The following is a 24408-nucleotide window of genomic DNA, read 5'->3' on the forward strand; positions in this document are numbered from 1 at the left end:
AGTCACGGTTAGCAACATTTCTGTCTAAATCTGAGTGCTGAAAAAGCAGATAGTCGCCTCAGTCAAATGTCTCGGAGGTTTATTTCCAAAACATTTGACATGTCAGGTTGAAAAATGATTGAATCACACTTCTACATGTGATAGCAAATATCCTGTTGACATCAAGAAGGGGCCTCAGAATATTCTCATTCTAGTTGTTAAATATTATATTAGTTTTTAACCTCCAGCCCTAAAACATATCAAAACCACAATGGAAAAATATTCCATCACAAGGAGACCTCTCTCTTTTATATCTATGGCTTTATTTTACATGTACATGGGTGCAGCATTCGAATGTTGTAACTTAGGAATGGTCTTACATACATAATGCATGTGCAAATAAACGGTCATGTTATACATCCCTCAAACGTAGTGGGGCCCAAATAATCAAGTAACTTTTCATTGTACTTAAGCTCATGACTTCAGTGGATATACTTGGACCACTACTCCTAACTAACTAAACCACTTATGTTACTCTGTCAAGCTTCGAGATTCATGCTGAACTTTTATTACATCAGACTGAGCTGTTGGTCATGTTTTGTAATAACACGCGGTTGAGAATGGTCGCAAACTTGTGGGTCGCAGCTGTGCACGTTCAGGAGAAACTTTCAGCGTCTCCACTGGGGAAAAAACGGATTTAAAAGTTGTTTTTCATCAAGTCGATTGCTTCAGTTTTGAGTGAATTCATGTGCGTTCACTGGCAGATAAACTGGTTAATTTTGTAGTAGTTTACAGATGCACACACGTTAGCTTTCACTCGAGACAAGGTTGTTAGCTGTGGGGTTAACAAGCTAGCTAGCTAATGTAGCAACAGCTAGAGATGTTAAGCTCTGGAAATATCCTGAGAACGTTCTGTACAACGTACAGGTTATGTTTTCTGTTTTTTTATTTCTTCCGAGTGTTCTTCCTGAAGCTAAGATGATGCCTTCCAAAATATTCTAAAAATGTTGGTTGATGCAACAAGTCACAAGTCAAATCCAATGATGTGATCAAAATATTTTGCATTCGTAAGGTTTAATTTTATAGGAGCATTATGCGAAGCGAGTTCACGTCCTTACGATGTGCTTGTTGGATTAAACGTTTTCTTTGGCATTACTGGTGGCTAATGTTAGCCTGCATTTTGAGAACATTCTTTGCTAGCTGAGAGGACTGCGGACAGTTGATATCTCATCTTCCCTGCATTATAACCTGTAAAATAGATGCTTTCCTGTCAGCCAACATGTTGGCCGGTTTCCACGTATCTGTGAAAGGCAAAAATCAGCCGATTCAACCGTCAGGCCGGTGAATCCGCCAGTGTGGCACTGCAGCGTTTACTGAAGACAGTTCCTGCAGTTTGTTAGTTAGCGTTGAGAGCTGAGGCCCTGGAGACAAACTGCAAAGAGGCTGAGCTGAAAGGCCGTTTCCACATAACTCTATAAGACAGCATGAAGCTGTCAGAGAGAATTATGGTTATGGACCTCACAGTTGTCAAACTTGTTTACAGTAAGAACACATTTTGATTTAAAGTCTGCCACTCACCTGCTTAAGATTTCTCTGGTCATGTCATGTCTCAAATGTCTTCCCTCCTCTCCCAGGCATACTCCCAGGATGCCTACTTGACAGGCAACGAACCCTTTTCAGGGGGAGCTGAGAACCTCCCGCCACCACCTCCCCTCTGTTACCCTCGCACCAAGACCACACCCACTACCGGAGCTCTTCCGTCTACCCCTATGGGCCAGAACCAACTGGATAATTGGAGTCACTGGCCAGGTTCTTCAAGTCCCTCTTCACCCCTGGACAACCGCTCTGCTGTTGGCAGCCCTGCTAGCTGGCAGGAGGGGCGCTCAGGAGAGCCCGGCGGTGTGGGTCACAGCAGTCCCGCCCACCGCACAGAGGAGATCCAGTATGGTATGACCAGCCAGCAGCCTCAAGGCCAGACCAGAGGGCGCTCCTACTCTTCCTCCTCCTCGTCAGGAGGCCCTCTATCCAGCCCACTGCAAGTCCACTACCACAACCACCACTCTGCCACCTCCTCACAGGCCCAGCCACGCAAGTCCAGCTCAGCCTGGACCAGTCCTCCCATGCCCCAGCTCAGCCACGGCCGCAATGAGCGGTGCCAGCAGGCCCTCTCTGACTGGTACTACAGCCAGGTGCCTGAGCGCCCAGGACGCAACATGCAGACCCGCCACCGCAGCTACTCTCAGGACCGGCTCAGTGAGTCAAGGAGACAGCAGCAGCGGACAGGTGCCTGGCCCCACAGCGCTTCCCAGGACACGTTGCTGTTACTGCAGCAATCGGGACCGGGGCCCCATGGGGACCCTTACTGGTCATATGGAGAGTGGGAGGGGGGCCCAGATAGAGGCCATCCTGCCTCTAACTATACTCGAACTCGCTCTGAAAACCTGCTGGCGCAGTACGATCGGCATGGACACTCATTAGAGATGCTGGACCGAGCAGCAGCTGGACTAGTCTCACCTCGGTTTGAGAGGCCCGCGTGGCTCCAGCAGGCCCCTAAGCCACCCCCTAGAACTGATCTCTACCAGAGGCACGGAAGCCATTTTGGTGCTTCACAGGCACCTCCGAAGCCCAGACACTCACAGTCACATTCTAAACATCCCCCACAGACCCACCCCCAGCCCCAGCAGGCGGCCCCCAAGAACAGGCGGCTTCCCCCAGGGCAGAGCATGGATGACCAGCCAGTGGGCTACCGCAGCTACAGCCCCTCTTTTTACCGTAAGACAGGCCGCATCATGCAGCAAGCTCACTCTTTTAGGGACCCTTCATACTCTGGCCCTCATTTGAACTGGAACCCAACACCAAAAACCAGCCCCCCAGAGGGCACCACAGCCCCTCTAACTGCCTCAACTGCAGCCCCGCTGGCTTCTACTACACCCGAGTCCCAGGAGAGAGTGTACAGGCCAACAAACCACGAGAGGGAACGAGGGTCAGCAGAGGGGCAGACAGAGGTGGTAACACAGACCCAGGAAGTGGTCATGAGGCAGAAACCTCCCACCGGGCGGAGGAATGCCCACGGCATGCGCCATCCCCACTACGCACTACCTGTTGATGGGTTAGAGCCCTCGTTGTTTTCTCCAGATCCCCTAGATTCAGCCCCGGCCCCTGGCTCTGCAGGAGACGGAGCCCCACGTAAACCAAATGGCAACGTTGTGCCCCTCTCCTTAGAGGACGACTCCCTGGCCTCCATCCCCTTCATAGGTAAGCCCTCTCTTTCCTCCGTCTCCTCTCCTAATCCACACCAAGTGTTTATTGTTAGTTTAACTCGCAGGAAATGCAGAGCTCCAATTCAGACAAATTGTGAACATGGGGACATTCATGCATCATTTTAATTTCCTTTTCGTCTGTCGATTCAGGCTTGAGGCTCTCTCTGTTTCCATTTGCTGAAACTATGTTAATTTATGTTTGTCTGTGAATGCTTGCCTTGCATTATACAGGCACTTCTGGCAGTCCAACAGACAGGATTAGTTATTTGATTAAATCATATCTGATGGGTTTTTTGCTAATCCTGATGCCCATCACCTCACCCTACCACGGAAATGAGGCGGAGTCTCGCTCCTTGTGAGTTTATACGTGAGCGGGAGGGTGAGAGAGAGAGCTCCACTCTTGCTTTAGGCTACTACAAGTTACATTTTTGATAAGGTAGTTGCGGTATGTTTGTTTGAAAAAAATGGACCAAAGCGTGACAGACCCAAAAAAGTAAAATACATACAAATCAACCATATGTTTTTTTTATTAATAATTATATGATTATATATCACCAAGGGAAACATTCTCTTGAGTCAGTTTTACTCACTTTGTTGTTGTCACTTCATTTGTATTCTAATTATTTTGACGCACAGCGGCTGTTTCAGTCTGATCAACAGTGGCAGACACCTGTGACGCCTTCTCAGTTTGGCAGCGCTGCAAACAAAAACAACAACAACAAAATCTTGCCTAGTATATTTTATCTATTTTCAAGTAGAAGAATCTCATCATCCTCTTGGTGATACTCAGGACTTTGTTTCTAAACATATCGGTCTTGCACTTACTGCAGATTATTTTACTTATGAGCAAAGCAGAAATTTCAACCTGAGGTTTCGTCTGCTTGTTAAACATAAAAAATTTTTTTCAGGAATAAAATGAAATCAATCAATTTTGGAGTGTTGCGGTGCTTTTTCTTGACATCTCAATAAACAAATAAGGATTGAGAATATTTTTTGGTATTCTTATTCGTACTGTATAATATTTTTACACAGGTTTTTTTCAAAAATCAGCAGATTAAAGAAGTGAATGAAAGGACAACGTTGATTGATTTGTGAGGTTGTTGGTACGGATGTGCATTTATAGCCTACATATGTTGGTGTCGGTGGGAGGCAACATGTCAGGACTTGCTCCCAGGTCTGAGTGAGTGAAGGGGCTCTGCAGCTCCTCGGATTTGCATGTACCACTTGTCATGGGCAGCAGTCGTTAAATCAAACCCTACTCAAACAAAGCTGGGCCTTGATTACTGAATAGACTCAAATCAGCTGATACGGGAGCTTTGATCCAACTTGGAATGGCCGTCATGTCTGAGCCAAACCACACACCTCCAGAGAGGGATTTAAAGACTGTAAATCCAGTGGATCAGCACACCAGGAGGCATCTCTGTCTCTCTCTGTCAGAGCACATTCTTGTCTTGTATCTTCACCTGAATTACATGAAACTAGGCAGTCAGAACGGCAGGCCGGGACACGTTTTATAGCCAGAAACTAGGCTAGTTTCTCCCCGTAGACGAGAACTAGCTTCTCTCTCCTCCTTCATCATCGTTATCTCTCGGACTGAGATGCTGATATGATCCGGGCCTGTTCGGGAACATGCGGTTTAAAAGGCTGTTGTTGTCTGCAGAGCACGGAAGTCTGCGAGGTAGAAAGTTGAGGCGCACAAAGGCCGGCTGTGTCTCGACATTCACGTCTTGCGTTGATATAGAAAACAACTTTTGCTTTTTTTCTGAATGTCAGCTCCAAACATTGACCAAGCGTTTATTATTTGTCTATTTGGAATCTCAGACAAACAGGAAGCGGCATTTGAAAAGCTGCAGTATTTCATCCTGTTCCCACTTAGTCCTTCAACAGGAATCTGAGCTGTAAATTACCAGGCGGCTTTTGTGGTGCTTCTTGTGGAGAGGAGAAGAGGCCGTACGCTCAGCTCCCACCCCTCAATACTGCTATTGTGCCACTCGAGAAGATGAAGGGCTTTGTGTGTCTGCACCATTACTGTCTTTAGTAGCTGGAGCCAGGACACATCAGACCAGGCCCAAGACCTTCTGTTCTGGCCTCTGTCCTGCTTGAGGAAAAGGGCTACTGCTCCCCTCTCTCTTGTCTTACAGGCACAACATTCCAGTTTTCTCTGTCTTTCCTTTTCTTTTTTTGGCGTCACATCTGTGACATCGCCAGGGACACAGTCCTAGTAGAAAGTCAGTCAGAAACCATGAATTCCGGGATCAGCATCGAAACCCTCGGGACAGCAGTGAAAGTTGTTCATCGACATTCATTGACAACAGCTTCTTGAGGTGAAACTGACGGTTGGAAAGTGACGTTTCGTGATGTATCTGGTTTGGTTTTGGCAGAAAAAAACCACTCAGTTTAGGTTAGTAAAACATCATTGATCAGGTTTAGGCACAAAACACCTGTCTACCCGGTCCAGTTTAGGAACAAAATCTTGAGCAGTTCAGGTTGGAAAACATATCGGGAAGCGCGGTCATAAACGGGACCGGAGGAGCACTCAAGCACCGGCCAATGTTTACTGGTACCAGCATCACCCACAACCCCAGTGTGACGTGTAGTTGCTTGTTTTTTTAACGGTAATCACAGACATTGAGGTTCTGAAACCAGGAAATTCTCACCCACCAGGAAGAAGAACCTTAATTGATTTACACTGACATTGTTTCCGTGCACCAACACCCCACAATGCAATGTTAAGAAGTTGTGGTCACTTTTCTCCGAGACGCCCTGTTTTGTTTTTGTTTGGTTTTTTTTAAATGTTAGAAGTTCTTATTTAGCTTTACTACATATTGCATTTGAGACATTGGACTTCTTTTGTAGGGTCGGGCTTTTGCTGTAAGAATTCACCTTGAAATAATCCAGTAATCATGTTATTTTGAAGGTATTTTAAAAGGCAGGACAATTTTTTACATCCCTTTAAGTGACAGTTTCCTTCAACTTCTCAGAAAGTGACAAAGATCACATTTGCGGGAGCTGTATTCTGCCTGTCCCCACCATTCTTGATCTTCCCCTCCATAACCTCTGGATGTAGAACTCCATGTATGATGAAGAGGGTGGACTCAGCCGGTGTCAGTGTGCTGTGTGCTGCTCCCCTCTGCTGGCCGGTCTCAGAGCTCACGCTGTGGTTGCCTGTTAATGACGGCCTTTGTTAAACCCGCAGCCTTGCTATTTCTGGGCCACGCTGTAAACAGCCAGATTCTTCATCCCAGATTGGGAATGTTGTCCCACTTGTGTCGGGCTCCAAGACGCGCAGACGTGGAGATGGAACAACAAGTGTGGTAGATGCACGGAAGCCCGGAAGAAGGTGAAAGAAGATGGATTATTACAGGAAGTGGTACAGTGGCAGAGAGGTTAGAAAGGGGAATTTCGAGCAGAGGTGACATAAAACTGAAACCATGACATGTAATGAGAAGGCCCAGCAGGAATGGTCCTAAAAGGGTTATGTGGTGTGGGGGCGGCTCTCTGAGCTGCCTGAGACTGTGCTGCCCTCTGTTGTTCCCACGCGGAGCAGACTGTTGCCTCGCAGCACTCCTCTTGAAAGTGACAACATTGAATCTCCTCAGTTAATGCAAATCTCAAGCTGGTATTTAATCAACTCTGTCAGTCAGGAAGTGCGAGGCCGGGTGAGTCCGTGTGTGTCGTTTCATCTCAGCTCAGACTGTCGAAGACTTGGAGCCTCTTTGACAAACACTGAAGCTTCATTTATGATTTTATTCTATTAAGGATCCCCGTTAGCTGCTGCTGTACCAGGCAGCTGGCCGTCCTGGGCTCCAAATCAATGTTCATTCAAGTATATAGGATATCTGGAGGTTAAGTAACATTTGCTTTTTTTTTCATGCATTCTCACATGAAGCAGGTACTGTTACTGCAGTTTTTGTAAAGAACCGAAACCTGGAAGTAAACCAAAAAAAACAATCATCTGTTAGCAACCCATTAGTTCTTCCTTTGACGACAGAAGACGCAGCTTCTACATTGTTAGGTTGCGTTTGTAGTTTTTTCCACATATTTAAGCCTCTTTCATGGATTTGTGAAGGATCACGTGCTTGTCTCTTGTGTACTTCTCACTGATTTCTAAAAAGCCTCCTCGTCCAAGATGATTTCTCTGTGTAAGTTGAAAGGTTGACTTTGAAACTGTAAAATTCTGCCTTTTGTTGAGTGTTTTTGATGGTAACTCTGCGGTTCTCCGTCGTTCCTCTCCCTACGATACTTCTCCTCCGACTTACCTTCTTAATCCCTCCCTGTTTTCATATTTTCCTCTAACACCTAACACTATCCCATCTTCCTCCTTCTCTTCCGCCTTTTTCCTCGCCTCCACCCTCCCACAGATGAGCCGACCAGTCCCGGCGCTGACTTGCGTGCCCGCCACGTGCCGGCGTCCTCAGTGGTATCCAGCGGCATGAGTTCGGCGCCCGCCGTGGTCACCAGCCCCGCCTCCCCCACCTTCACCTTCCCTCTCACTAGGCTCTTCTCACATGATTGCAGTGAGTCCCCTCCCCCTTCTCCCCTTCTCCTCCCCAGTGCATGCAGCAGAAACCTGCGGCCCTGTGATGCTGGTGATTCTTGAGAGGGATTCATGATGCATGATATGATCTTCAAAAGTCTTTGCCTGGTTGTCGTATTTGCCTGTGGAATGCAAGAGTGTTAAAATGTCCATTTTATCAAGTACTTTATGTGTTGAGCCCAGTATTGTGGTCATAAAGAGCCCCGTTTAATAAATTTGGGGCCATGAAATATGAATCATTCCCAGAATCTGGGTGTGGCTAGGAGGTATAACTTGCTCCCACTATTTTATTAATATGTGACAACAAGATATCGTGTGTTCCCATGCTTGATTCATTTGCGGGAACGACCTATGTCTCGTTGTCACGAAAAATGTCTCTCAAAATTTATAGCCACTCCGGGACTCCAGTTGAAACTCTGATAAACATAATCTGACGTCAGAATGTTTTAAGAATTTTCCTGCCATTTGTTTTTACGCGAATTCTGGTTCATGCTTTCATCTTTCAAGGTATTGGCGCTTTTACTGCAAAATCAAGAGATAATCTCACTGTGCATGAAGTTCCCTCTGACTTTTAAGGCTCAAAATTGGAAAGTGACTTGATACAATTGCGTTTGTTTTTGCAGTCTGTTGGGAATTTATTGTCTGCATGCTGGATTTATAGGCCGCATGTTTGAGTCTAAGAAAATTAGATGCATTTGTTCTTTTTTTAGCCGTGCATGAAGGCAAAGGAGACTTAAATATAGTGCGGCTCAGATGTATTGAACTCCCAGTCTCGGACAAACTTACTTGCATGAGACTTTTCTTTAAATAAGTGACTCAAATGCATGGTGGTATGTAACTGCAGATTCTCTGTACCTGCATGCTGGTGGTAAGAAAAGGGACCGGTGATGATTGAAGCCCACCACTCCAGCTCCTCTCCCCGCGCTCACTCAAACCACCCCAGCCTCCTCCACCTCCTCCTGCTTCCACCCTCATTAACCTCCTAATCCAACACCGTTTACTCTGGTGATTGGCATTACATCAACATTCTTTCTCTCTCTCTCTCTCTCTCTCTCTCTTTTTTCTTTCTTTCTCACTCTCTCTCCACTCATTCATCCTCTCACTGAGCAGGCAGTATTAAATCCAGTCGCCGTTCCTCCTATCTTCTAGCCATCACCACAGAGCGCTCCAAGTCCTGTGACGAAGGGCTCAACACTTTCCGAGAGGAAGGGCGAGTCTTCTCGTGAGTAACTGACACACCTGCATGTTTATTTGGATCAGAGCCGCGTTTGTTCAACGACATGAGCCGGGGGCCATCATGAGGGTTAACTCCTGTTTGTGTTTCTGCAGGAGGCTACCAAAGAGAGTCAAGAGCTTCTTCACAGACGGGGTGAGTTCCCATCCAGAAAACAAAACTTTGTGACTCTTTGCTAAACTCTTCCACCGGAAAACCTCAGAAATATCTGAGTGTTGTTAGTAACAATTTCCCACCTGTTGTGAAGGAATAGGTTGTCTAGTCCCTCCCCCTCACGTCTCCGCTTTAGACTTTCCCGTCACTGAAATGGCATTCATCTGTATTTTAGGAAAAATTCAAACCCAATTCTAACCTCCAGTTAGCCACTTGTTAGCAAACATATTTTTAAAGACATAAAAAAGTCGGAAAATTCTTAATTGTGCGGTATTTACTTAAATAATTTATGCAGAAGAGCAAAACTAAAAATATCTTAAGACCAAGTGAACCAGAGACCATATTTCATGCTTTTAACTAAAAACCCACCAAATTTGAGAAGAGGGAACCAGGCAGTCAACATCGCTGACATATTCCTGGGTTTTAAGATTCCTAAGGACTCTTTATTTGTTTTAGATATAATTTGTGTGGGCTAAACTTGAATAAATGAACTAAATGGTGTCAGTGTCGAAGAGCTCGTCACCAGCTCCTAGTCTTGTCCTCCTCACTCTGTCTGTGCCTGTTAAGATGTCTGTAAATCACAGAACGTAATAAATATGCAAAGGTTTGGCAGGCGTTCCTTTTCCGTCAGTTTTAGAGGCAGCATTTAGCAAACTACACAGGCACAGAGAGGCTGGACGGTCACTGCCTTAACTGCTTGTACAGCAGTTGTAAACTGATTTAATGTGGTACGAGAGGTCTCATAACCCATGGCAAAACATGCCACTGCAAACACTGGAAAACCCCCTCTGGCCATGAGAGAGTTCAACTAACCTCTCGCTAAATATTATGGATTCTGGCTTGAGCACACAGGGTGAGATAAGGATGTTGATCCTTTAAAAATGTGATTTATGGGTTTCGTTTCTTGTCAGATATGAGTGGATTTGTTCACAGATCTGTTATTAAGAATGAAATAAAGGGGAAAAGTCAAAGAAATAATGACTGTCAGGTTGCATCATTCAATGTTCTGAGGGTTTTTCCTGTGTTTCAGTCTCTGGACAACCTTGGGTCAGCAGAGGAGGTACGCTCCAAACGACACTCCACCTCAGAGCTGGGAAACATCACTTACAGTGACGTACGGCGAGAAGGATGGCTGCATTTCAAACAAATCCTCACAGAGAAGGGCAAGGTGAGGGCAACCGCGCTGGCCATAGCTGAGTGACAGCAGAGAAGCTGCAAGACTCCAGCACTGACACTGACATCTTTGCTCTGCAGAAGGTGGGAAGTGGCATGCGTCCGTGGAAGCGAGTCTTCTCCGTGCTTCGCTCCCATTCCTTGTTCCTCTACAAGGACAAGAGGGAGGCGGTGCTTCGGGGTGCCACAGTTGGAGGGGGAGCAGAGGATGAGCAGCCAATCAGCATCCGGGGCTGCCTGGTTGACATCGCGTACAGTGAGACCAAACGCAAGCACGCCCTGAGACTGACCACCCAGGACTTCTGTGAGTACCTGCTGCAGGCGGAGGACCGGGAGGACATGCTGGGCTGGATCAAGGTCATCAGGGAGAACAGCAAGACTGACAGCGAGGTCAGAGATCACACCCTCACATGTCACCTGTCGTACCAGATGAGAAAAATCCCGCAATCATAATGATGAGGGTTTTTTTTCGGTTGCAGGAGCTTGGCATCTCCAGGCAGGCGCTCATCAACAAGAAGCTAAATGACTACAGGAAACAGAGGTGGGTCACCTGATGATAACACACCTTGAACACGCAGCAATGAAGCTGCTGTGACCACTGGGCCATCCTGTTGTCATGGATGAAGAGTCTCTCTGTCTCCCCCTGCAGTCCAACAGGTAGTAAGCCCGACTCCTCTCCCAGGATGCCCCGCATGAAGCCTCCCTTCCTGCTCGCCAAGACGGAGAACGCTTCTGGGGCGCCACGCTCCCCCAAAGCAGACGGGAAAGGTCAGTGTCAGGGGAAAAACACAATACTGGCTGTGTGTACTACATTGGTTGGTCGTCCAAATTAAAGTAGAATTCATTAAAAAAAAATTTAAAAATCACAATCAATTTAGTCTTCGAGGAAGTGGGTCAGATACTTTATCTCTTTTCCTGAAGTCAGGTTAATTCAGCAACAAAATAATGTAGCAATGTAATAATGTAGCAATCGACTGCAGAATGCAGTAATTCATGATTTTCTCCAAGAGCGCTAAGGAGAATATCAGTATAAACCTGGACCAGTATAAACCTGGACCAGTACGCAGTATTTGTCATTTTGAAAGAGTCATTTGTAACCTTGCTAATAATTGCTATCTCAGTGCTAACGTTAACAGATGTGACATCCTCTTTTTGTGCTGCCTGTCTGAAGTATTACTCAATGTGTCCCCAGATGAGAGCAGCCCTCCAAAGTCACCGTGGGGAATTAACATCATGAAGAAGACAAAGAAGGCGGGGCCTAAAGCTTTTGGTGTCAGGTTGGAAGAATGTCAACCGGGTGCTAATAACAAGGTTAGCATCGATATCCTCGGCCTGCACTTAAGTGATGGGAAACAGATTTGATTATTGTGTTTGTGAATACTTTCTGCTTCTTCTCAGTTCATCCCCATGATCGTGGAGATCTGCTGTGGTCTGGTGGAGGAGATGGGTCTGGAGTACACCGGCATCTACCGCGTCCCAGGGAACAACGCCATGGTGTCGATGCTTCAGGATCAGCTCAACAAGGGCGTCGACATCAACCCAGCAGAGGAGGTAATCGGCGATCAGTACACCTGAGCGTGCAGCTTGAGATCAGGGCAGATGTGCCAGGCAGAGATGAGCAGGTTTTCGAGACCCATTATGATAACAAATCTGCCCCCCCCCCCAACACATCCAAAACTGGACCAAACTACCCAAACCTGTTATATTTCCTTGTTAGTTCCCAGGCTCAGCACGAGTGCCCCCTGTTATTCTAAAGGAGATTCTGAAGTTTTAATTAACCTCGCTAGCAATGTCCAATAAATATCCTAACCGAGGATTCCTCTTTATGTTTCTTCTCTGCTGTCAGCAGAAGTGGCAGGACCTCAACGTTGTCAGCAGTTTACTGAAATCCTTCTTCAGGAAACTCCCAGAACCTCTTTTCACCAACGGTGAGTCAGACTGGGTCACACAAGCCTCACGCTGGCATTTCGACACATAAACCTCCTCTCAACCGGGTCTGAACGCTCTCTTCACAGACAAGTACAATGATTTCATTGACGCCAATCGAATGGAAAACGCATCAGACAGGTTGAAGACCATGAAGAAACTGGTATGTGTGTGTTTGTGTTTATGGATTAATCAGAATATTCATCTTCTTGGCAACGTGTGTGTGTGTGTGTGTGAGTGTGTGTGTGTGTGTGTGTGTGTAAAAAATGGAGGCCTGGCATTGTTCTCTTTCATTTTCACAGATCCGAGACCTCCCAGATTATTATTACCACACCCTGAAGTTCCTGGTTTGTCACTTGAAGACTGTAGCAGACCACTCGGATAAAAACAAGGTGTGTGAACGGTGCTCCTGTTAAGAGTCGCCTGTCAGCAATCATAGTGGTTTTACTGGGATTTATATTGGGGTTTTGTGTGTCATTTCCTGGTGAGCGTAGATGGAGCCTCGTAACTTGGCTCTGGTGTTTGGCCCGACTCTGGTCCGGACATCCGAGGACAACATGAAAGACATGGTCACACACATGCCCGACCGCTACAAGATAGTAGAGACACTCATCCAGCATGTGAGACACACACACACACACACACACACACACACACTAATGATAACGACTTCCAAGCTTATTGTTTCTCTCTCTTTTGTTATTCTTGCAGTATGTGTGGTTTTTCAGTGAGGAGCCAGACAAGGATGAAAAGGTACCTTTTCACTAAAGTTGCTAAAATATTTATTTAGATTTGCATCAAAGGGACAGAGATTTTAAAGGTACAATGAAGACTTTCCAGGCTGTAAATATCGTAAACGTTTCCAACTCAAGATCGCTGATGATCTCAGCAGAGAAACTCAAATTCTTCAAGTAGTTTCTGTCTGCCTGCCAGCTACTGTCAATCAAACGTAGCAGGGAGCACCCCTCCCGCCAGCTCATGATAAGAGGATTGTTTTGAACTTTATTTTCCTTCTGCGTGTTAAAACACAGCTTTTACCATTTTCTTAATGCAAATTAGCACATTTGATCTGGGTTTAACACTCTTGACAGTTTGCAAATATTATTTCTACCCAGGTGGAGGTTGTGATACTACTTAGATTATTCATAATAAGATGAAAATTTAAATGAACTTTAAAAATGACAATAACCATGAAAAGGTTCAGTCACCTCAGACTTCTGTCACCTTTTCCTTCTTAAGAGCCTCTGAAAGAAGGAAAACTTTGATAAATAAGATTTGTGAGCTGCGTCTGGAATGAAATGTCAGCCATTCTTCAGTTGTGCTGTTTATTGAACATGTATCATCCTTATATTTGTCATAAAATAATAATAATTAATCATTTTATTATGCTGTGCTTGAAGCTACACTGCGTCCCTTTTTTCGCCCATCAGTGGCAGTGACAGGAATTACAGGCAGCTGTCAGCATGCTTTTCCTCCATCTTGAGCATTGCGGCTGTAAAACAGTGGAAACGCTGTTGTAAGCGTCACGCAACCTCTGCAGCATGACTTGTTTCACTCTCGCACACGCTTCTGTTTTTACTCTTTCACACAGAAGAATTTGATCCATTTTGTCTGATAAGATTTGGAAAGTCAAGAAGAGCCACACAGGTAGGGAGGGTGGCTAACAGGAAGTGGGGCAGCTTAGCTGGTGTAGGGCCTCCGTGGGCGGAGCACGCTCAGTTTGAATCATCCTGACAGCGCAGGAATGTTGCCACACACAAACTTGACGCTAAGTCAAACGCAGGGAGATTTGCCACGGTGGCGATGAACGTAATGGGGATTGTGGTTGGAGTTTTAACGTGAGGGGAATTCATTTTTATGGCAAAGTGAATTCCAGGATCGGTTCGAACTCTGCTTTTACCAAATCTGATCTTCTAATTTTGTATTTAACATGTAATAACTTTGGGAATGTAGCTTTAGCGATACTTCCCTCACATTCGTTGGGATGCTACCCTTACAACTAAGGGACAAGGAGGAACCGACGCCTGGAGTAAATGTTTCTGGTCCTGTGTGTGTCCATCCAGACGCCGGTGGACACAGAGGACATGCAGCCCGCCCCCAACATCGACCACCTGCTGTCCAACATCGGGAGGACCGCTCTGCTTGGCGATGCCTCTGGTGAGCATTGGGCGACCTTCACCGTTAGCTCTGACCAAGCCGACCGGTAGCATTGCTGCTAGCTGTAACTGGCAACCCAAAGATGATGCTGCATTCTGTTCAAAGGTGGAAGCGGAGAGTTTGATTGCATTCATTCACACAATAGAATCTGAAGAAAATAATTGAAGAAATATGTAAACGGCTTGTGAAGGAAACATTTCCCAGACTAATAGTTTGAGATTAAGCTTTTTGCTAAAAGAGTAAATTAAACTAGCACAAGCAACGACAGTCTCCGTAGCCGTCTTGGCATCACATCAGATAACCAGAATCCCCGCTTGACTCAAATTCCTTCCTGGAAGTTTGTCCCAGTTTAAACCCAGAATTCCCTACTTTCCGACAGAACTGGAACGCAGCATAAGAAATTAAGTCTTACATCCGTTAGTATTTTGGAGTGTTTCTGTGTTTGATAGTGTGCCTATAATTCTCTCTTTTCTGCTGACCTCTTTTTTTTCCTTCCACGTTGCTCATCTTTCACTTTCTCTGTACGTTTCTGCATTTCCTTCTCTTAGCTGAGCCTGTGGAGCAGCCACTGCGGTAGGATGGGAGGGAACTCCCCTGGCAATATGTGTGTGTGTGTGTGTGTGTGCGTGTGCGTGTGTGTGCATGTGTGATAGTGAGATAATGTGAATGCATGTGTGAGAGAGAGTGATGGTTTGTGTCTTCATGGTCTCCATTACACCCCCACCCCCTCCTGAAAGTCAAGGTCTCCCTCAGTGACAGACGGAGCTCTCTGTCACTTCAATGTCTCGGTCTGACTAATGAATTAACAGATGAATGGACGCTTTCCACCTGACAAAGCTGCTCTACCTGAGACTGGAGAGTCAACTCTGCTCTGTCACTGAGAGACAACTCTTTCACCGCTGGCCTTTTTATGCTCCGCCCATCCTACGGGCTGCCTCAGTCGCATCATCAGGCTCCGACTCTCTGTGTGCCTCCGGGTGGCGTCGTTTCAGACGCGTTCTGAATCGCGTCAGTCGTAAATACCTGCTGCGTTAAAAGATTTTGTCTGTGGCTCTTCGAATGGTTCTTGCTTCCTCCCTGATATGTACCACTTTGAGCACCACCGTTTCAAAAACAAATCCTCCGCTGTCAAGCACGTCATCATCGGTCAAATATGTGACTACAACACAATGGCCGTTTGGAAAGAACCAGTCTCTCCTGGCAGCTTTCTCTGGAACTCCTTGTCCAAGCGATTTCACACCACACGGCGCTTTCTTGGGTCCGAACCCTGGAGATAAGCTAGCGTGTGGTGTGGCGTCTGTGGTTCACGCTAGCTGAACAACCATTGACGTTTGGTTCCTCGGCACAAAATGTGAGTAAAATCTAAATGCGAAGGATTTTGAAGACATACGCGTGTCTGAAAAACAGAGGTTGCTAACAAGTGGCGAACTGAAATCTCCAGACGCTGTTGAGAACATAAAACAACTTCAGGCCACGATTAGAGGACGTGTGATGCTAGTTGTGCTAACACCGGTTAGCGTTGTACTTCTAACAGTTACATTCAAGCTTCAAAAATCCAATCAATTCAGTTAATTTGTTAAGATCATCTCGCTGGAAAGAAAAACCAGTTCAGTCTCATTTTTTTATACCAGGGCCATGCTAACTTCCGTGGTGGCCCCCAAAATTCCGTCATGCCTGCGTCGCTCTGTGCAGAGTGAGAGTCTGACTGGAGGAGCAGATGCTGAGAAAAGCAAATCAACAAACCAAAATTCCCTCTGGAACTCTAAACTGAACCTAGATCAGTCTAGTCGGTCTCCCGATGGATCCGTGTCAAGTGTCAACAGTCCCCCCCATCCCCCCCAGCAGCCGTCGCTCTGCTCTCTTCCTGTGTGAAGGTGCAGTGGGATGGCTGAGAGTGAGGTTGCGTTGCATAGGTGAGGTGGTGCCACAGCAGAGTCAGTGGAGACGGTGTCACAAACAACCTCACCAGACCTCAGCCGCATCTGGAACCTGACTTTACCCCAGTATACTGGGAGCTCACGTACAGAACCACTGCTACCAGAGACCCTGCAGCATCGAGCCTTCCCATTGGCTGTCTGGGCTACAGCTGGATGGGGGGTGTGTTCAGGTTGACTCGGCAAAGTGAACACGCTCCAGAAACCGTGTAAAACAGCTGTGACCGTTTCCCCTAATACAAAGATTTTGTCTACTGTTCTAAGAGGGAGGCCGTTCCTTCCTGAGTTTCACTCCCCTCCTCTTTTCTGCCACTGACCTTAAGAGGCCTCACACCACCCCCCCACCCCCGGTTAAACATGACACGAAAGACTAAAACAGGGCTCATCTATGTTTGTGAGAGAATCTGTTTCTCTTTTATTCCCTCAACGTTGTTTCTGGCTTCACGCCTCTCAGTGCTTCTTTGGTGACATCATCAGTGTGTGCTGTGGTTTCCTAATTTCCTCCGACATCCTGCCTCTCAGTCGTTGTTTCCTGTCCACATACTTCAGTGTGTAAATCAGTGTCTTTGGTCCGGGCTCTGTCAAGGTCAGAGGGCACAGAGGGCACAGAAGGAAGTGTCTTATTGGAGGAGCTGGTCAGCTACTTCTGATTTTCTATCTGGGAGAGAACACAAAGCTGTCGCTGCATCGCTCACCACCGATTGCAACTTTTAAGACACGCTGCTGCCGCACCTCTGTCTCTGATGTCACAGCAGGTTCGCACAGGTGCCGGGAAACTGCAAAATCAGTGATTGCAGCTCCAGAGCGCCGCAGCAGCAGCTTTCTGTCCGGTTCTGTCAGATTTGTCCTCAAAAAAAACGTGACGATCCCACTAACTGCCTTTGTGTCCTCCACCGTGACTCTTCACTGGCCCTCCTCGGCCTTTGGTTGCCTTCAGTAAATCAGACTCTGGTGTTTTTATTCTCTTTTTCCCTCAGACTCAACCAACAGTGACTCAGCGAAATCAAAGGTAACATCCCCTTCCACCTCCTGTACATGCTCGCTCGTAACAACCCATATATGGTGCCTCAACCTAAAAACGCCCCCATCTTCTTCCTCAGGGGTCATGGGGATCGAAGAAAGACCTCACAGCCAAGGACTTCCTGACTCTGTCCATCATGTCAGCTGTTACGGGCCGCAAACGGAGGAAGCGCCACAACGCCCGCCGTGTGGGCAGCAGCACCGATGACGACTCGGAGCACGAGCCAATCAAAGCCGGACATCTAGGGGCGGAGGAGGAGGAAGAGGAGGAGGAGGAGGAAGCAGAGTCGCCTGTAGGAGACACTGCTCCTCGAGCAGAGGGAGAGGTGGATGACGAAGAAGAAGACGAAGAAGAGGAAGATGAGGAAGTTGAAGATAGCGTAGTCAAAGAGGAGGTCAAAGAGGAGGTGGTGGCGGTTATTCCTGGTCGGCCATGCTGCCAAGAGGAAGAGGAGGAGGCAGGAGCTGAGCAGGCGGCCATGCTGCTGAACGAAGAGGAGACGCAGGTGGAGGTGAAAGGGCCGGCATGGCGCGCTCCCGAGGATGCACGCTCAATAGTTTCTGGTTACTCCACCCTCTCCACATTAGGGCGGAGCCTGGGCTCGGAGGGGAGGGGCGACGATGCTGACGATGAGCACAGCGAGCTGGTGAGCGAGACGGACAATGAGAGCGGCTTCGCCTCACGCTCCCTGACTCAGGAAAGACCCGATAAAAACCCGCCGGCACCGGCGAGCACACAGCTGCCTGCCGTGCCGCGCAGCTTTCTCTACACACACTACAAACCCCCCGTACTCTCACCCACAAACCTTCTGGCTCCACCCACGGCCCTCACACACTCTCCGGACTCTGCGGAGAGGAATGAAGGGGGGGCTCGCTCCACCACGCCCTCGTCGTCCTCGTTCTCCTCGTCCTCCACCACTCACCGCCTGCACTCCCGGCCTTCCTTCAACTCCCACAAGCTGATCCAGTGTGACACTCTGGCCAGGAAGAAGCTGAAGGGGGAGAAAGCCAAGGCTCGCTCCCTGGACCTGTTGGAGCTGTCCGGGGCCATGGCCCAGGGCGACGGCGCCGGGCCAGAGGGGGCCCACAGAGTGAGGAGAGAGACCTCCAGAACCAACCCTTCCTCGGGCAGCAGCCAGGAGAGTCTTCGTCTGGCTCGACCCAAACCTGCGCTGCCCCCCAGCGAGGCGGCTTCCTTCACCCCGACGGGCTCAGGCGGTCGGTCTCTGGCGGAACAGGTCCGAGCCCGACTCATGGGCTCTGCCGATGACCTACGGAGTGTAGGACTGAGAAAACCACTATCGCCTGAGACGAGGAGGAAGAGACGAGCCTGGCGGAGACACACGGTGGTGGCCTCCCCGAGCGAGGCGTCCGACAAGAGACCCCCGCTGACTCTCAGTGAATTCCCCCTGTCTCCCATCAACCAGGTCAAAACACCAGGGCTGCCTCAGGATGCTGACGGGTTCGAGCAAGGACCGGCGACACGTCAAGCACCCACCTCTAGATTTCACCAGTACCTGTGAGTCCAGGCCGAGCCGTTGAGTCGGACCTGCCCAGCGTGAGCGCCGTCACGGTGCCATGGATGGGTCTTTGAGAGAAGCCACCCCCCTTTTCTTTTTCTTTTTTTTTTTAAAAAAAGCTCCACTTGCATGGCAAGGGGCATTCCAGTGTTGCCAAAGCTTTCGTGTGTTTCTTTTCCTTATACGTGTGCGTCTAATAATCCAGGCGCAGGGTGGAGACACACACAGACCTCATCACCGTGTTACAGCCAAGACTTCTCATCGGAGTAACAACCATCCTCCCTGTCGGGCTCGCAGTGAGCTGAGAGGGGAGCCCCAGCACAGCCTCCCTCGGTGCTTCTTCAACATTTAACTATCAAATCTGCAAAGGCACCCAAGTGAGCCAGTCAGCTGATATCACAAGTAGAGTGACACCATTTCAAGCCACTGATTTTCCTCAGTAGTCTTCCTGATCTGTTCCAACCGCAGACACTCGCACATTCACACCAGAACACAGTCACAAACCCACGGTAGTCTCTCTCTCTCTCTCTCTCTCTCTCTCTCTCTCTCTCTGGCTGTTCATAGTGTGTAGCGCAACAATATTGTCTTGAGTGTTTTGTGTCGAATCATTTTGTAACATTTGTACAAAGCCTTGTTAAGTTAACCTTGTAAATATGAACATTGTGTTTGTTTTTACCTTTTTTATGGTTTACAAGAGTGCACTCGAGTGCACGGTCATTTCTTTCAAGATGTTACTTGAAATGTCTCCCTTAATATATTCATTTGTTTGTTTATATTCAATATATATATATTATATATATATATATTTTGTATTAAAGTACACTCGTGGGTGCAGTCGTTCCAAGGGGACCGCGCCTGCTCCTCGTGTCCTCGTTGATGGCCTTCGTCGCCGGTGCAGAAACCTCACAAGTGTTCGCAGGTTGGTTTGGTGATGGCGTGTGGCGGCAGCAGGAGGCGCGCCTCTCAGGCTGGGACGCTCAGGCAGCTCGCCTCTACACGACAGCTCGCGCCCTAAACTACGGTCCTCCCGCTGCAGCAGAACGAGGGGGAAGCTTAGGAACGTCCCAACACCCCCCCTCAGCTGGGCCAGCGTTGGCACTCGGGGGGTCCGTGCGGCGGCGCGTTCATCACCTCGGGGTCACACGCCGAGGTGGTCCTCACGAGGTCGGGCTCCTCTCAATCCTCCCCGGCCCGTGTGACGGTACGTCAGAGGGCTCACGAACACAAAACTGCCTGCAAAAAAAAAAAAAAGTTCTCTCATCTCGACCAGAACATAAAACAAACCGGAGGTGCAAGAGTTGAACAACTTACCAATCAGTCAACCCAGTGATGGTTATTATAATAATAATAATGATATTAATAATAATAAGTTATATTCTTGTCTTACCTCACGATTGTTTCTACAAGTGCCTGATTTCTGGAATGTGTTCTGCAGTGCCAATGTCGGGTCTTATCTTTCCGTTTCCTGTCGTTGTTTCTGGCTCTCCTCCCCTGTGCTTGATGGCAGGCACTGACCCAAAGATGTGTACATTTAAAAAGAATTCAAGTATTTGAAAGGTTGTAAAAGGATTTCTTTTTTTAATTTCTTTTTTTTGTGTGTGTGTTTTGTTTTTTAAAAGCACACTTCAAGCCAAGGACATGTCTATGCATTCCCTTTGCCTTTCACACAGGCATTAACAGCGACGCTGCTCCGAGGGAAGAGACGCAGCGCTTCTCTCTGCTGCTCTCCCTCACTGACTGAGGTGTGAACGATGGTACACCCAACAACCCAGACGACACTCAGCTCCCCGCCGCGAACACCGTCAAATAAATGTCTGAAATGTGATAACGTCTCGTGTTTAAAAACAACCTTTTTTTGTACATACTATCTTGACATGTAACATACTGTATTGTGTACATTTTGGAATTGCTTTTGAGTAAAACTAATATGACTGGACTTCAAGATTGTCCAAATGAAACCATTTCCCCTCATGGCTGCGTGCTTTAAAGCAAGGTTATATGATGTAAATAAACAGAACTACGTTTAAAAAAAAAAGTGCGTTTGTGTGGTTTGTGTTTGTATTTTTTTTTGGAGCCGTTTTGAACGAGCTGAGTGGCGCCATCTAGCGGCCGCAGATGAGTTCGGTCTCTCCAGGCCTGGTTGTACTTAACTGTTCCTGCATTTATGAAAACTTCAGTTCAGAGGTCATCGGACTCCGTAGAGAAAATTCGGGGGGGAGGGGGGGGATCAGCCGTAATTAGGAACCATGTTGAAACCTTGATGTCACATCTTAAGGTTCATTCGCTGTAAAAGGGGAATAAATCCAGATTTAAGACAGAATTTAACAGATTTAACTCTAACTTGACATGACCTCATGCCCCCTCCACGCCGTGGTCACAGTTCCACTGAGAGACGTCGTCCGGACTGTGACGTGAACACAAACTCGTCACGTACAGTGGAAAAGCTCCAACCTTTATGAATCACTTCCTGTCTTACCAAAAAAAAAAAAAAAAAAAAACTTTCACAACACACGACAGTTAAAGTCAGAATTTCAAAATTTTATTTGAACTTAAGCTAACACACAATTTTTAAAACTCTGGAGGAAAAAAACTGCAATCTGGCCTGATTTGCTGCAGTTGATTTAATTTTTTTTTATTATTATTTTTCCTGGAAATGCAACGCACATATTTTCTTTTTGAACTCCAATGTGAGCAGATGGCTCCAAAATAGTATCACGTTGTCCAATACTTTATACAAAAATTTGTTTTTAAATATTTACATTTCCTTTGAAAAACAAAATAAAGAGAGAGAAGAAGACGAATGACCAGGACACCTCAAAAGTCCAAATAGAAAAAAAGACCGTGAAGTTTTTGCATTTTCCAAAGACAGACAGGTAACAGAAACTGTTGACTTTTTAAATTTTGAACGCAGAAGTCCCATGTTTTACCTTAGAGAAAGAACGCCCACCCCCCGCCCCCCGCCCCCCATGTGCGTCCTCAGTTGGTGGCGACATGGCCCCTGTCGCTGCTCGGCTGGTTTTGAAGAAGCAGCTCTGTGTTTTGGGCCCTGAGTCTCTCCAGCTCCCTCTCCAGCTCTCTGAGCCGGACCAGCGAGCTCTCCACGGTGAGACCCCCGGGCTCCACGGCGCGCCTCAGCCGGTTGTTCTCCTCCTCCAGCCGGGACATGCACTTTTCCAGCTCCAGGTACTCCTGCACCAGCTCCTGCTTGGTCATATTCTGCAGGCTCTCGACGTGGTACATCTCGTAGGTCTCAGAAAAGTCTCTTTGGAGAAACTCCCCACCTGCGTTACCGGGCCTCCCGATGCCGTCACTCCCCCCGCCGCTACCGTCGTCCTCATCCTCCTCATCGTTGTCGAAGAGGTCCTCCTCGCTGCCCGTGTCCTCCATGCGGACACCGACCCCTGAGGGGCGCCTGGCCCCGGCCTCGGTGTTGAGGTCTGGCTCCTCTCGGTCGTGCTCATCCATGAGGAACTGGGTGGTGTTATAAGGGGCCACTGGAAGCCCTTTGGCGAACATCTCCTCCCTCAACCGGGAAGCCCTCGCAGTCTCCTTCTCCTCCAGGGCTTTCCTCTCCTCCCAGGAAAGTTTGTAATAGGGCTTCCAGTTGCGCTTCTTCCTGGTGGTCCGGCGCCTGTGCCTCTTCTTGCCCAGGCGTGCATCCAAGCCAGTGTCGGAGTCGACGGGAATGCCCTCCTCCGGCACCTGGCTCGGAGTCTCCTCCAGCGGTTCTTCTTTGCATTTTCCCTGCGATGTGTGGAGATCACCAGCGGGCTTCTGGTGATCTGGAATCGGGCACTTCGTGCGATCGTTTCCGGTTGTGAAGACAGGGCACACCCCCCTCTGTCCGCCTTTCATTTGCCATAACTTGTCTGTGTTGATATCCCCACAGTTCTCCGCCCGCTGCTTCTGGGCTCTCTGGCGCCCCCTGTCGCCGTTCTCCGGCCCACCGCGGCTGCTGGCTGGGGGATGCTTCAAACCGACTCCGCTGCTCCCACCTGATGGGCTGCCTGAAGTTTTCAGGTGATGGTTCTGCTCCATTCGCTCTGTCATCCCGACGGTCCGTTCTGGAGGTTCCGCTTTAACACATATTTTTTTTAGATGATGCTCATCCTTTAAAAAAAGATATTTTTTTAAAGTTCTTTAAAAGAAGTTAAACTTAATTTTTTAACAACAACGGAAAAAGAATACGTATTCCCGAATGACTAGAAATCACTAAAGTGGAGTTTAAAACAAACTCGCCAAGTAAAATTAAAGTTCCGAAGAGTAAACACTTGTTACTCCTCCAAGGGTTTGTCAGAGCAACTGTCGCTAACTACTATTAACTATTTCGGTGCTGTCAGAGCCAACGTTCACCCGGAGACTGCGTCCCGCCGTCACAACAGTGTCCAGTGTGCTACCGAAGAAGACGGAGGTCCTGTTTATATACCAGCTCCGCCTCTAGCCATGCGCATGCTGCTGCTTGCCGCCCCCGTTTGCTTGTGGGACATGTGGTTCTACCTTCACCGCAGAGCAGGCGGAGGTCCCAACGTCAAACTACATAGTCCACAAGTCAACGTTAACTGACGAGCACGTAAACCAATCAAATGTTACAATGTTGGTCACACTAAATTCCGCCCCTCTCTTTGTCGATTGGATGAGAGAATAATTTTGCTGTTGCTAAGCTTATATTATTTTCTGATTGGACATCGTGACAGTCAATCAAAAGTACGTAACGCACACTAAGAAAGCAGTCCCGGGCTTTTCTCAGGGCGCTACTATCTCCGAATAAAGGGGACAGTCGTAAAGTAAACCAAAGACAAAACTCTTAAAATACGATAAAATTACTTTGTGGTCTTCTTAAAAGAAAGCAACAAATTCTTAGACGTAAGCCAGCAGCTTCGTTTGAACGACATAGCAAACAGTGGAACAACCCGATAGAAAGATAAAACAGAACCTCCCGTGTTTTAAGCCAAATGAAAGGAGCCTCATGCGGAAACTAGTCCGTTTTAAATGTTCATATATGCATACATGTTCACACGGCTGTTTTTACTGATGTAAATATCCTTTTCTCTTAATGGCACGAACTGCACCGTTCTGGTGTGGGTTTTGAGCATAAAATATTTCAGTATCAACGTTCCGTGTGTGCTGTGCGGAGTGATACGTTTTTTTGGAGCAGGGGCTCGCGAACTCTGGAATCAGCGTAAACAAACGACATTTATTGTCAAGCTACCGACACGAGCACATCTCCGAACCCCTCGTTGTTGAAGGGTGGGTCAGGCGATCTCACACTTGCTCGATAATCCTGTTACCAGTGGACGGTGCGGTGTAGAGCAGTTGAGAACATTTATGCGCAGCCCATTTTCGAATGTGTGCAGTGTTAGTTTTACACTGACGTGAGTGACAAGCTAAGGATAAGCTAGCTAGCTAATGTTAGCTAGCAAGGGAGCGTTTCGCGGTGACTTTCAAACGAAACACTGCATCGTTCCATAAAGTGTGAAGTTGAACGCACTAAAATCTTGAACACATGTAACCTTTG

General features: G+C 47.6%; 2 protein-coding genes across 11 annotated transcripts in view; one reads left to right on the plus strand and one right to left on the minus strand.

Annotated features, from left to right (window-relative positions):
• Positions 1 to 20413, plus strand: part of arhgap23a (Rho GTPase activating protein 23a) — a 57192-nt gene extending 36779 nt beyond the window's left edge. For 6 of the 10 annotated variants that reach the window (XM_086184644.1, XM_086184637.1, XM_086184638.1 and 3 more), the window contains 18 exons: positions 1614 to 3234; positions 7601 to 7756; positions 8887 to 8998; positions 9106 to 9145; positions 10194 to 10331; positions 10418 to 10726; positions 10816 to 10877; positions 10986 to 11104; positions 11529 to 11647; positions 11735 to 11887; positions 12186 to 12264; positions 12352 to 12425; positions 12565 to 12654; positions 12757 to 12882; positions 12974 to 13015; positions 14326 to 14419; positions 17331 to 17362; positions 17454 to 20413. In XM_086184644.1, the coding sequence (XP_086040770.1) occupies positions 1614 to 3234; positions 7601 to 7756; positions 8887 to 8998; positions 9106 to 9145; positions 10194 to 10331; positions 10418 to 10726; positions 10816 to 10877; positions 10986 to 11104; positions 11529 to 11647; positions 11735 to 11887; positions 12186 to 12264; positions 12352 to 12425; positions 12565 to 12654; positions 12757 to 12882; positions 12974 to 13015; positions 14326 to 14419; positions 17331 to 17362; positions 17454 to 18896 (4809 nt within the window). In that variant the 3' untranslated portion in view covers positions 18897 to 20413. The remainder of the gene's footprint in view (positions 1 to 1613; positions 3235 to 7600; positions 7757 to 8886; positions 8999 to 9105; positions 9146 to 10193; positions 10332 to 10417; positions 10727 to 10815; positions 10878 to 10985; positions 11105 to 11528; positions 11648 to 11734; positions 11888 to 12185; positions 12265 to 12351; positions 12426 to 12564; positions 12655 to 12756; positions 12883 to 12973; positions 13016 to 14325; positions 14420 to 17330; positions 17363 to 17453) is intronic. The other 4 variants (XM_086184642.1, XM_086184646.1, XM_086184639.1 and 1 more) reach the window with 3 other exon arrangements.
• Positions 20414 to 21418: 1005 nt separating this feature from the next.
• On the minus strand, positions 21419 to 23440 carry hexim1 (HEXIM P-TEFb complex subunit 1). The gene has a single exon (XM_086184693.1). It carries the CDS (start codon positions 22941 to 22943, stop codon positions 21870 to 21872), a length of 1074 nt encoding a protein of 357 aa, XP_086040819.1. The 5' UTR covers positions 22944 to 23440; the 3' UTR covers positions 21419 to 21869.
• Between the last annotated feature and the right edge of the window lie 968 nt (positions 23441 to 24408).

This window comes from Aulostomus chinensis, chromosome 18 (assembly GCF_037954235.1).
Source record: "Aulostomus chinensis isolate RoL2024-O1b breed Wild chromosome 18, RoL_Achi_v1.0, whole genome shotgun sequence".
Lineage (NCBI taxonomy): Eukaryota > Metazoa > Chordata > Actinopteri > Syngnathiformes > Aulostomidae > Aulostomus > Aulostomus chinensis.

Coding starts and splice junctions, on each gene's coding strand:
- hexim1 (XM_086184693.1), bottom strand. CDS start 22,943: ATGACAGAGCGAATGGAGCAGAACCATCACCTGAAAACTTCAGGCAGC.